We start from the raw sequence: 12,500 nt of genomic DNA, 5'->3' as shown, positions 1-12,500 counted from the left end.
GAGTCAGTCGGAAGCCCCAAAGTGGAGTCACTCCGGTTTCGGAGCTTTCCCCCCGTTTATAACCAAAAAACTGCAAAGTGGAGTCAATCCGGTTTGCCGCCTTTCCCCTTTATGGGGAGAGTGGAGTCAGTCGGAAGCCCCAAAGTGGAGTCAGTCTGGAGCCGCAAAGTGGAGTCATTTGGAAGCCCCAAAGTGGAGTCACTCCAGCTTTGGCCCGTTTTTCCCAGATTTCAAACAAACTGGTGTCAATCCACTTTGCCGCCTTTCTCCTTTCCTCTCCCTCTTCTTCGTCCTCATGAAGGGGCCCAACGACGCCCTCCTGAAGTGGCCCTTCAACCAGAAGGTAGGCCAAACCGGAGTCACTCCGGTTTCGGAGCTTTCCCCCCCCATTTACAACCCAAAACTGCAAAGTGGAGTCAATCCGGTTTGCCGCCTTTCCCCTTTATGGGGAGAGTGGAGTCAGTCGGAAGCCCCAAAGTGGAGTCAGTCTGGAGCCGCAAAGTGGAGTCACTCGGAAGCCCCAAAGTGGAGTCACTCCGCTTTCGGAGCATTTCCCTGTTTTTCCCGGATTTCAAAAAAAAACAAACCTAAACTGGATTGAATCTGGTTTGAATCCAAAGTGGAGTCAGTCTGAACCCCAAAGCGGAGTCAGTCTGGAGCCCCAAAGTGGAGTCACTCTGGAGCCCCAAAGTGGAGTCAAAGTGGAGTCAGCCTAAAGCCCCAAAGTGGAGTCAAAGTGGAGTCAGTCTAAAGCCCCAAAGCAGAATCAGTCTGAAGCCCCAAAGTGGTGTCAGTCTGGAGTCACTCCGGTTTCACCCTGTTTTCCCCGGATTTAAAACAAAAAAACCCAACCTGGTCTCAATCTGCTTTGCCGTGTTTCCCCTTTCCTCTCCCTCTTCTTCATCCTCATGAAGGGGCCCAACGACGCCCTCCTGAAGTGGCCCTTCAACCAGAAGGTAGGCCAAACCGGAGTCACTCCGGTTTCACACCGTTTTCCCGGGTTTCAAGCCAAAAAAAACTAAACTGAATTGAATGCGGTTTGCTGAGTTTCCCCTTTCTGGGAAACGAAGGCCCAAAGCGGAGTTGGTCGGAAGGCCCAAAGTGGAGTCAGTCTGATTTCCGTCGTCTAGAAAGCTGAAAGCCAAAAGTGGAGTCACTCCGGTTTCGGACGTTTTTCCCGGATTTAAAACAAAAAAACCCCAATCCAGAGTCAATCCGCTTTGGCGCCTTCCCCCTTTCCTTTCCCTCTTCTCCAACGACGCGCTTCTGAAGTGGCCCTTCAACCAGAAGGTAGCCCAAACCAGAGTCACTCCGGATTCGGACCGTTTTCCCGGGTTTCAAGCCAAAAAACCCTAAGCCGGAGTCAATCCAGTTTGCTGCATTTTCCCTTTCCGGGAAACAAAGGCCCGAAGCGGAGTCGGTCGGAAGGCCCAAAGTGGAGTCAGTTGGAAGCCCCAAACCGGAGTCACTCCACTTTTGGAGCATTTCCCCGTTTTTCCCGGAATTAAAACAAAAAAAACCCTACACTGGATTGAATCCGGTTTGCCGAGTTTCCCCTTTCTGGGAAAGGAAGGCCCAAAGGGGAGTCGGTCGGAAGCCCCAAAGTGGAGTCAATCTGAAGCCCCAAACCGGAGTCATTCTGCTTTCAGAGCATTTCCCCGTTTTTTTTGTTTGAAATCCAGGAAAAACGGGGTGAAACCCAAACTGGAGTCAATCTGGTTTGCTGCGTTTCCCCTTTCCTCTCCCTCTTTTTCGTCCTCATGAAGGGGCCCAACAATGCACTTCTGAAGTGGCCCTTCAACCAGAAGGTAGGCCAAACCGGAGTCACTCCGGTTTCACACCGTTTCCCCCGGGTTTGAAACAAAAAAAACCCAAACTGGAGTCAATCCGGTTCCCTTTGCGGGAAACGAAGTCCCAAAGCGGAGTTAGCCTGGAGCCCGAAAGTGAAGTCAGTCTGAAGCCCCAAAGTGGAGTTAGTCTGGAGTCACTCCGGTTTTGCCCCATTTTTCCTGGGTTTAAAACAAAAAAAACCTAAACTGGATTGAATCCAGTTTGCCGCATTTCCCCTTTCTGGGAAATGAAGGCCCAAAGTGGAGTCAGTCTGGATCCCCAACGTTTCCTAGAAACGTTTCCTGGGAACCTCCAAACTCCGGAGCAAATCCACTTTATGTTTCCTCGAATGCTGATCTAAAATAAATCCTGAAACTGGAGTGAATCCACTTCCCGCTTCCCAGACCCCTGATCTGAAATAAACCCCCGAAAGCGGAGTCCATTCATTTTCCTGGGAACCCCCAAAGTGGAGTGAATCCGCTTTCTATTTCCTACAAAGCTGATCTCCGATAAGCCCTGAAACTGGAGCGAATCCGCTTTCCGTTTCCCAGAACGCCGCTCCAAAACGAACCCCGAAAGCGGAGTCCGTTTCTCGTCCTGGAAACGCCCAAACCGGAGCGAATCCACTTTCCATTTCCTAGAAAGCCGACCTCCTGAAAGTGGAGTGAATCCGCTTTCAGTTTCCTACAAAGCTGATCTAAAATAAGTCCTGAAACTGGAGTGAATCCACCTTCCATTTCCTATTAAGCCGATCTAAAACCTTTGAAAGTGGAGTCAATCCGCTTTCTGTTTACTAGAACGCCGCTCCAAAATGAACCCTGAAAGCGGAGTCTGTTTGTTCTCCTGGAAACTCCCAAAGCGGAGCAAATATGCTTTCCGTTTCCTCCAAAGCTGATCTCCGATAAGCCCTGAAACTGGAGTGAATCCACTTTCCGTTCCCCTGAATGCTGCTCTGAAAGCGGAGTCCGTTTCTTTTCCTGGAAACCCCCAAACCGCAGCGAACCCCCTTTCCGTTTCCTACAAAGCTGATCTAAAATCCTGAAACTGGAGTGAATCCGCTTTCTATTTCCTAGAACGCCGCTCGGAAACGAACCCCGAAAGCGGAGTCTGTTTCTTTTCCTGAAAACCCCCAAAGTGGAGCGAATCCCCTTTCCGTTTCCTCCGCTCCCCGATCCGACCCAGACTCCCGCCCCCGAATCTGGTCTGACTCCGGTTTCCCTCCCAGGCCACCCTGATGCTCCTGGGAACGGAGTCCATTTGTTTTCCTGGAAATCCCCAAAGTGGAGCGAATCCACTTTCCATTTCCTAGAACGCTGCTCTAAAATAAATCCCGAAACTGGAGCGAATTTGCTTCCCGTTTCCTACAAAGCTGATCTAAAATATGTCCTGAAACTGGAGTGAATCCACCTTCCATTTCCTATTAAGCCGATCTAAAACCTTTGCAAGTGGAGTCAATCCGCTTTGTGTTTCCTAGATAGCTGATCTCCGACAAGCCCTGAAACTGGAGCGAATCCGCTTTCAGTTTCCTACAAAGTTGATCTAAAATAAGTCCTGAAACTGGAGTGAATCCACCTTCCATTTCCTATTAAGCTGATCTAAAACCTTTGAAAGTGGAGTCAATCTGCTTTCTGTTTCCCAGAAAGCTGCTCTGTGATAAGCCCTGAATCTGGAGTGAATCCGCTTTCTGTTCCCCCGAATGCTGCTCCAAAAGCGGAGTCCGTTTCTTTTCCTGGAAACCCCCAAAGTGGAGCAAATCCACTTTATGTTTCCTAGAACGCTGCTCTCAAATGAACCCCGAAAGCGGAGTCAATTTGCTTTCCCTTTTTGAAACCAACCCCCAAAGTGGAGCGAATCTGCTTTCTGTTTCTGTTTTTTGGGAGGTTTCCTCCGATAAGCCCTGAAACTGGAGTGAATCCGCTTTCCGTTTCCTAGACCGCTGATCTGAAATAGACCCCCGAAAGCGGAGTCTGTTTGTTCCCCCTAACTAGTCTGACTCCGGTTTGACTCCGGTTTGGCTCCTCCCAGGTCACCCTGATGCTCCTGGACCAGGACCACCGGGAGCGGAGTCCGTTTGTTTTCCTGGGAACCCCCAAAGTGGAGTGACTCCACCTTCCATTTCCTATTAAGCTGATCCAAAACCTTTGAAAGTGGAGTCAATCCGCTTTGTGTTTCCTAGATAGCTGATCTCCGACAAGCCCTGAAAGCGGAGTGAATCCCCTTTCCATTCCCTAGAACGCTGCTCCAAAACGAACCCTGAAAGCGGAGTCCGTTTCTTTTCCTGGAAACCCCCAAACCGGAGCAAATCCACTTTCCGTTTCCTAGAAAGCCGACCTCCTGAAAGTGGAGTGAATCCGCTTTCAGTTTCCTACAAAGCTGATCTAAAATAAGTCCTGAAACTGGAGTGAATTCACCTTCCATTTCCTATTAAGCTGATCTAAAACCTTTGAAAGTGGAGTCAATCTGCTTTCTGTTTCCTAGAACGCTGATCTAAAATAAATCCTGAAACCGGAGTGACTCCGCTTTCCTAGAAACCTGATCTCTGATAAGCCTTGAAACGGGAGTGAATCTGCTTCCCAGACCCCTGATCTGAAACAGACCCCCGAAAGTGGAGTCCGTTTGTTTTCTGTTTCCCAGACCCCTGAAAGCGGAGTCCGTTTCTTTTCCTGGAAACCCCCAAACCGGAGCAACTCCACTTTCCGTTTCCTAGAACGCTGATCTAAAATAAATCCTGAAACCGGAGTGACTCCGCTTTCCTAGAAACCTGATCTCCGATAAGCCTTGAAACTGGAGTGAATCCGCTTCCCGCTTCCCAGACCCCTGATCTGAAACAGACCCCCGAAAGTGGAGTCCGTTTGTGGAGTCTGTTCCCCTTTCCTAGAACACTGCTCTAAAATAAGTCCGAAACTGGAGTGAATCCGCTTTCCTAGAAACCTGCTCTCCGATAAGCCTTGAAACTGGAGTGAATCCGCTTCCCGCTTCCCAGACCCCTGATCTGAAACAGACCCCCGAAAGTGGAGTCCGTTTGTTTTCTGTTTCCCAGACCCCCGAAAGTGGAGTCCGTTTGTTTTCTGTTTCCCAGACCCCTGAAAGTGGAGTCTGTTTGTTCCCCCCAACTGGTCTGACTCCGGTTTGACTCCGGTTTCTCCCCAGGTCACCCTGATGCTGCTGGACCAGGACCACCGGGAGCACGTGATCGACGCCTTCCGTCCGGACGTGACCTCCTCCTCTTTCCAGCGCCCAATCGGCGAGTTGAACGTGGCCAGCGGCTGCCCCCTCTTCTGCCCCCTTTCCAAGATGGCCGCCCGGGACTCCTACGTCCGCGACGACACCCTCTTCATCAAGGCCATCGTCGACCTCACCGGACTCTGAATCGGCGCGTCTACACCAGGGGCGGCTACTCCGCTTCCGATCCCGGTTCCCGGCGAAGCCCCAAAGTGGAGTCAGCCTGGAGCCCCAAACTGGACTCTGTCTGGTTGGCTGCGTTTCCCCTGTCCGGGAAAGTGGAGTCGGTCTGGAGGCCCAAAGCGGAGTCAGTCTGGAGTCACTCCGGTTTTGGACCTTTTCCCCGGATTTAAAACAAAAAAAAACCCCACAAACTGGACTCAATCCGGTTTGCCTCGTTTCCCCTTTCCGGGAAACGAAGCCCCAAAGTGGAGTCAGTCTGGAGCCCCAAAGTGGAGACAGTCTGGAGCCCCAAACTCGACTCAATCTGGTTTGCTGCGTTTCTGGAGCCCCAAAGTGGAGTCAGTCTGGAGTCACTCCGCTTTTGCCCCCTTTCCCCCGTTTTTCCTGGATTTCAAACAAAAAAATCCCAAACTGGAGTCGATCCGGTTTGCTGCGTTTCCCCTTTCCGGGGAAAGTGGAGTCAGACGCAAGCCCCAAACTGGAGTCACTCCGCTTTGGGAGCCTTTGCCTGTTTCCCCCGGATTTCAAACAAAAAAACCCCAAACTGGAGTCAATCCGGTTTGCCGCGTTTCCCCTTTCCGGGAAACCAAGCCCCAAAGTGGAGTCAGTCTGGAGCCCCAAAGTGAAGTCACTCTGGAGCCCCAAAGTGGAGTCAGACTGATTGCCGTCGTCTCGAAAGCCCAAAGTGGAGTCAATCCGCTTTCCGGCAAAGCGGCTTCGGAATCCCAAGAAACTGGGCTGAATCTGGTTTCACGCCGTCCCGGTTTCCTGCAAAGGTGGAGCGAATCTGCTTTCCGGAAAGCGGAGTCACTCCGCTTTCCCTTTCCTAGACCCCCCCCCCAAGAGGAGTCTGAATCGGCGCGTCCACACCAGTTCCGCTCCCGATTCCGGAACCTTCCGGAAAAAGATCCGGATTCCGGACGAGGCGCAACTCGAACCCGCTTCCCCCCAGCGGCGCGTCTACACCAGGGGCGGCTACTCCGCTTCCGCTCCCGATTCCGGAAGCTTCCGGGAAACGGTTCCGGGTTTGAGCGCGGAATAAATGGGTTTTTGGACGGATTTTCTCGTTCTTTCTTCTCATTGGAGGGGCGGCGGCCAATCAGAAGAGGCTTCCTGTTTTCTTCCTCCCTCCCTCTTTCTCCCTTCTTTCTTTCCTTCCTTTTTCTTTTTCTCTCCCTTTCTCCCTTCTTTCTTTCCTTCATCCTTTCTTCCTCCGTTCTTTTCTTCCTTCCTTTTTCTTTTTCTTTTTCCTTCTTCCCTTCCTCCCTCTTTCCCCGTTCTTTTCTTTCTTCTTTTTTCTCTCCCTCTCTCCTTCTTTCTCCCTTCTTTTCTTTCTTCCTTTTTCTCTCCCTCCCTCTTTCTTCGTTCTTTTCTTCCTTCCGTTTTCTTTTTCTCTCCCTCCCTCCCTTTCTCCCTTCCTTCTTTCTTTCCTTCCTCCTTTCTTCCTCCGTTCTTTTCTTTCTTCCTTTTTCTCTCTCTCCTTCTTTCTCCCTTCTTTTCTTCCTTTTTCTCTCCCTCCCTCCCTTTCTCCCTCCCTTCTTTCCTTCCTTCCTCCTTTCTTCCTCTGTTCTTTTCTTCCTTCCTTTTTCTTTTTCTTTTTCTTCTTCCCTTTCTCCCTCTTCGTTCTTTTCTTTCTCCCTTTTTCTTCCTCCCTCCCTCTCTCTCCCTCTTCCTCAGTTCTTTTCTTCCTTCTTTTTCTTTTTCTCTCCCTCCCTCCCTTTCTCCCTTCCTTCTTTCTTTCCTTCCTCCTTTCTTCCTCCCTCCTCCGTTCTTTTCTTCCTTCCTTTTTCTCCCTCCCTCTTTCTTCGTTCTTTTCTTTCTTTCTTTTTCTCTCCCTCCTTCTTTCTCCCTTCTTTTCTTCCTTCCTTTTTCTTCCTCCCTCCCTCTCTCTCCCTCTTTCCCTGTTCTTTTCTTCCTTCCTTTTTCTTTTTCTCTCCCTCCCTCCCTTTCTCCCTTCTTTCTTTCCTTCCTCCTTTCTTCCTCCGTTCTTTTCTTCCTTCCTTTTTCTTTTTCTCTCCCTCCCTCCCTTTCTCCCTTCTTTCTTTCCTTCCTCCTTTCTTCCTCCGTTCTTTTCTTCCTTCCTTTTTCTTTTTCATTTTCTTCTTCCCTTTCTCCCTCTTCGTTCTTTTCTTCCTTCCTTTTTCTTCCTCCCTCCCTCTCTCTCCCTCTTCCTCAGTTCTTTTCTTCCTTCTTTTTCCTTTTTCTTCTTCCCTTTCTCCCTCTTCGTTCTTTTCTTCCTTCCTTTTTCTCCCTCCCTCTTTCTCCGTTCTTTTCTTCCTTCCTTTTTCTTTTTCTCTCCCTCCCTCCCTTCTTTCTTTCCTTCCTCCTTTCTTCCTCCGTTCTTTTCTTCCTTCCTTTTTCTTTTTCTTCTTCCCTTTCTCCCTCTTTGTTCTTTTCTTCCTTCCTTTTTCTCCCTCCCTCTTTCTCCCTTCTTTTCTTTCTTCCTTTTTCTTCCTCCCTCCCTCTCTCTCCCTCTTTCTCAGTTCTTTTCTTCCTTCTTTTTCCTTTTTCTTCTTCCCTTGCTCCTTCTTTCTCCCTTCTTTTCTTTCTTCCTTTTTCTCTCCCTCTCTTCTTCTTTCTCCCTTCTTTTCTTCCTTCCTTTTTCTCCCTCCCTCTTTCTCCCTTCTTTTCTTTCTTCCTTTTTCTCTCCCTCTCTCTTTCCCTGTTCTTTTCTTCCTTCCTTTTTCTTTTTCTCTCCCTCCCTCCCTTTCTCCCTCCTTTCTTTCTTTCCTCCTTTCTTCCTCCCTCCTCCGTTGTTTTCTTCCTTCCTTTTTCTTTTTCTCTCCCTCCCTCCCTTTCTCCCTTCTTTCCTTCCTCCTTTCTCCCTCTTCGTTCTTTTCTTCCTTCCTTTTTCTCCCTCCCTCTTTCCCCGTTCTTTTCTTTCTTCCTTTTTCTCTCCCTCTCTCCTTCTTTCTCCCTTCTTTTCTTCCTTCCTTTTTCTTTTTCTCTCCCTCCCTCCCTTTCTCCCTTCTTTCATTCCTTCCTCCTTTCTTCCTCCGTTCTTTTCTTCCTTCCTTTTTCTTTTTCTTTTTCTTCTTCCCTTTCTCCCTCTTCGTTCTTTTCTTCCTTCCTTTTTCTCCCTCCCTCTTTCTTCGTTCTTTTCTTTCTTCCTTTTTCTCTCCCTCTCTCCCTCTTCCTCAGTTCTTTTCTTCCTTCTTTTTCCTTTTTCGTCTTCCCTTCCTCCCTCTTTCCCCGTTCTTTTCTTTCTTCCTTTTTCTCTCCCTCTCTCCTTCTTTCTCCCTTCTTTCCTTCCTTTTTCTCCCTCCCTCTTTCCCCGTTTTTTTCTTTCTTCCTTTTTCTCTCCCTCCTTCTTTCTCCCTTCTTTCCTTCCTTTTTCTCCCTCCCTCTTTCCCCGTTCTTTTCTTTCTTCCTTTTTCTCTCCCTCCTTCTTTCTCCCTTCTTTCCTTCCTTTTTCTCCCTCCCTCTTTCCCCGTTCTTTTCTTTCTTCCTTTTTCTCTCCCTCTCTCTTTCCCTGTTCTTTTCTTCTTTCCTTTTTCTTTTTCTCTCCCTCCCTCCCTTTCTCCCTTCTTTCTTTCCTTCCTCCTTTCTTCCTCCGTTCTTTTCTTCCTTCCTTTTTCTCCCTCCCTCTTTCTTCGTTCTTTTCTTTCTTCCTTTTTCTCTCCCTCTCTCTTTCCCTGTTCTTTTCTTCCTTCCTTTTTCTTTTTCTCTCCCTCCCTCCCTTTCTCCCTTCTTTCTTTCCTTCCTCCTTTCTTCCTCCCTCCTCCGTTCTTTTCTTCCTTCCTTTTTCTTTTTCTCTCCCTCCCTCCCTTTCTCCCTTCTTTCTTTCCTTCCTCCTTTCTTCCTCCGTTCTTTTCTTCCTTCCTTTTTCTCCCTCCCTCTTTCTTCATTGTTTTCTTTCTTCCTTTTTCTCTCCCTCCTTTTCTCCCTTCTTTTCTTTCTTCCTTTTTCTCTCCCTCTCTCTTTCCCTGTTCTTTTTTTCCTTCCTTTTTCTTTTTCTTTTTCTCTCCCTCCCTCCCTTTCTCCCTTCCTTCTTTCCTTCCTCCTTTCTTCCTCTGTTCTTTTCTTCCTTCCTTTTTCTTTTTCTTTTTCTTCTTCCCTTTCTCCCTCTTCGTTCTTTTCTTCCTTCCTTTTTCTCTCCCTCTCTCATTTCTCCCTTCTTTTCTTTCTTCCTTTTTCTCTCCCTCTCTCTTTCCCTGTTCTTTTATTTCTTCCTTTTTCTCTCCCTCTCTCATTTCTCCCTTCTTTTCTTCCTTCCTTTTTCTCTCTCTCCCTCCGTTTCTCCCTCCCTTCTTTCTTTCCTTCCTCCTTTCTTCCTCCGTTCTTTTCTTCCTTCCTTTTTCTCCCTCCCTCTTTCTTCCTTCTTTTCTTCCTTCCTTTTTCTTCCTCCCTCCCTCTCTCTCCCTCTCTCAGTTATTTTCTTCCTTCTTTTTCCTTTTTCTTCTTCCCTTCCTCCCTCTTTCCCCGTTCTTTTCTTTCTTCCTTTTTCTCTCCCTCTCTCTTTCTCCGTTCTTTTCTTCCTTCCTTTTTCTTTTTCTCTCCCTCCCTCCCTTTCTCCCTTCTTTCTTTCCTTCCTCCTTTCTTCCTCCATTCTTTTCTTCCTTCCTTTTTCTTTTTCCTCTTCCCTTTCTCCCTCTTCGTTCTTTCTTCCTTCCTTTTTCTCCCTCCCTCTTTCTTCGTTCTTTTCTTTCTTCCTTTTTCTCTCCCTCTCTCCTTTTTTCTCCCTTCTTTTCTTTCTTCCTTTTTCTCTCCCTCTCTCCTTCTTTCTCCCTTCTTTTCTTTCTTCCTTTTTCTCTCCCTCTCTCCTTCTTTCTCCCTTCATTTCTTTCTTCCTTTTTCCCTCCCTCCCTCCCTTTCTCCCTCCTTTCTTTCTTTCCTTCCTTCTTTCTTCCGCCCTCTTCGTTCTTTTCTTTTTTCCTGTCTTCCTTTCCCTCCCTCTTTTTTCCTCCCTTTCTATGTTCTTTCCTGTCTTCCTCTCTCCCTCCCTTTCTCCATTCCTTTCTTTCTTCCTCCCTTCCTCCCTTCTTCCCTTTCCTTTCTCCCTTCTTCTGCTTCTCTCCTTCATTCCTCCTTTTCATTTTTCCTTTTTTCCCCTTGGTCCCTTTCTCCCTCCCTTTCTCCGTTCTTTCTTGTTTCCTTCCTTCTCTTTCTTCCTTGCTTATATTCTTCAATTTTTCTTCCCTCTCTCCATTCCTTCCTTCCTTCCTTCCTTCCTTCCTTCCCTCCTTCCTTCATCCCTCCTTCCTTTCTCTCTTTCTCCTTCCTTCCTTCTTTCTCTCCCTCCCTCTCTCTTTCTCTTTCCCTCTTTCTTTCTTTCTTTTCCTCTCTCTCTCTCCTTCCCCTTCCTTCCTTCCTTCCTTCCTTCCTTTCCTTCATCCCTCCCTCCGTTTCCCGGTTCCTCCCTCCTTGTTCCTTCCTTGCTTCTGTTCTTCCCTCCTTCTTCCCTCCCTCCTTCCTTCCTTTTTCCTCCCTCCCATCCTTCTTTTCTTCCTTCTTCCCTTTGTCCCTTCCTTCCTTCCTGCAAAATAGGGACTTAATCTGGTTCTCCTTCCTTCCCCCCTTCCTTCCTTCCTTCCTTCCCTCCCTCTCTTTCTTTCTCTCTTTCCCTCTTTTCCTCTCTCCCTCTTTCTTTCCTTCTCTCTCTCTCTCTCTCTCTCTCTCTCTCTCTCTCTCTTTCTTTCCCTCTCTCTCTCCCCATGAGAAGGTTCTATGGAGAACAGTCTCGTTGTCCTTCCTTCCCTCCTTCCTCCCTCCCTCCCTTCCTTCCTCCCTTCCTTCCCTCCTTCTCTCTCTCTCTCCTCTCTTTCTCTCTTTTCCTTCCCTCCCTCCTCCCTCCCTCCCTCCCTCCCTCCCTCCCTTCCTTCCTTCCTTCTTTCTCTCCCTCCTTCCCTCCCTCCATCTATCCCTCTATCTCTCTCTTTCTCCTTCCTTCCTTCCTTCCTTCCTCCCTCCCTCCCTCCCTTCCCTCCTTCCTTTCTTCCTTCCCTCCCTCCCTTCCTTCCTTCTTTCTCTCCCTCCCTCCTTCCACCTATCCCTCTATCTCTCTCTTTCTCCTTCCTTCCTTCCTTCTCTGCTTCTTTCCTTCCTTCCTTCCTTCTTTCCCTTCTTCCTTCCCTCCCTCCTTCCTTCCTTCCTTCCCTCCCTCTCTTTCTTTCCCTCTTTCCCTCTTTCCCTCTTTCCCTCTCTCTTTCCCTCTTTCTTTCCTTCTCTCTCTCTCTCTCTTTCTTTCCCTCTGTCTCTCCCCATGAGAAGGTCCTATGGAGAACAGTCTGGTTGTCCTTCCTTCCTCCTTCCTTCCTTCCTTCCTTCCTTCCTTCTTTCTCCCCCTCCCTCCCTCCAACTATCCCTCTATCTCTCTCTTTCTCCTTCCTCCCTTCCTTCTCTGCTTCTTCCCTTCCTCCCTTCCTTCCTTCCTTCCTTCCTTCCTTCTTTCTCTCCCTCCCTCCATCTATCCCTCTATCTCTCTCTTTCTCCTTCCTTCCTTCCTTCTCTGCTTCTTTCTTTCCTTCCTCCCTCCCTTCCTTCCTTCTTTCTCTCCCTCCCTCCCTCCCTCCATCTATCCCTCTATCTCTCTCTTTCTCCTTCCTTCCTTCTCTGCTTCTTTCTTTCCTTCCTCCCTTCCTTCCTTCCTTCTTTCTCTCCCTCCCTCCCTCCCTCCCTCCATCTATCCCTCTATCTCTCTCTTTCTCCTTCCTTCCTTCCTTCTCTGCTTCTTTCCTTCCTTCTTTCTCTCCCTCCCTCCCTCCATCTATCCCTCTATCTCTCTCTTTCTCCTTCCTTCCTTCTCTGCTTCTTTCCTTCCTTCCTTCTTTCTCTCCCTCCCTCCCTCCATCTATCCCTCTATCCCTCTCTTTCTCCTTCCTTCCTTCCTTCTCTGCTTCTTTCTTCCCTTCCTCCCTTCCTCCCTTCTTTCTCTCCCTCCTTCCCTCCCTCCATCTATCCCTCTATCTCTCTCTTTCTCCTTCCTTCCTTCCTTCCTTCCTTCCTTCTCTGCTTCTTTCTTTCTTTCTTTCCTTCCTTCCTTCCTTCTCTCCCTCCTTCCCTCCCTCCATCCCTCTATCTCTCTCTTTCTCCTTCCTTCCTTCCTTCCTTCCTTCTCTGCTTCTTTCTTTCCTTCCTTCCTTCCTTCCTTCTTTCTCTCCCTCCCTCTCTCTTTCTCTTTCCCTCTTTCTTTCTTTCTTTCCCCCCCCTCTCTCTCCTTCCCCTTCCTTCCTTCCCTCCTCCCTCCCTCCCTCCCTCCTTCCTTTCTCTCTTTCTCCTTCCTTCCTTCCTTCTTTCTCTCTCCCCCTCTCTCTTTCTCTTTCCCT

General features: G+C 48.7%; 1 protein-coding gene across 1 annotated transcript in view; it reads left to right on the top strand.

The window, feature by feature from the left end:
* LOC128406935 (TNF receptor-associated factor 2-like) overlaps window positions 1-5,325 on the top strand; it is a 24,088-nt gene extending 18,763 nt beyond the window's left edge. The window contains exon 9 of the mRNA XM_053374831.1: window positions 4,981-5,325. Coding sequence (XP_053230806.1) covers window positions 4,981-5,199 — 219 coding nt within the window. The 3' untranslated portion in view covers window positions 5,200-5,325. The remainder of the gene's footprint in view (window positions 1-4,980) is intronic.
* The last annotated feature ends 7,175 nt before the right edge of the window (window positions 5,326-12,500 follow it).

Source organism: Podarcis raffonei, chromosome Z (assembly GCF_027172205.1).
Source record: "Podarcis raffonei isolate rPodRaf1 chromosome Z, rPodRaf1.pri, whole genome shotgun sequence".
In the NCBI taxonomy this organism is placed as follows: domain Eukaryota; kingdom Metazoa; phylum Chordata; class Lepidosauria; order Squamata; family Lacertidae; genus Podarcis; species Podarcis raffonei.
This window is presented reverse-complemented; position numbering and strand designations above follow the sequence as displayed.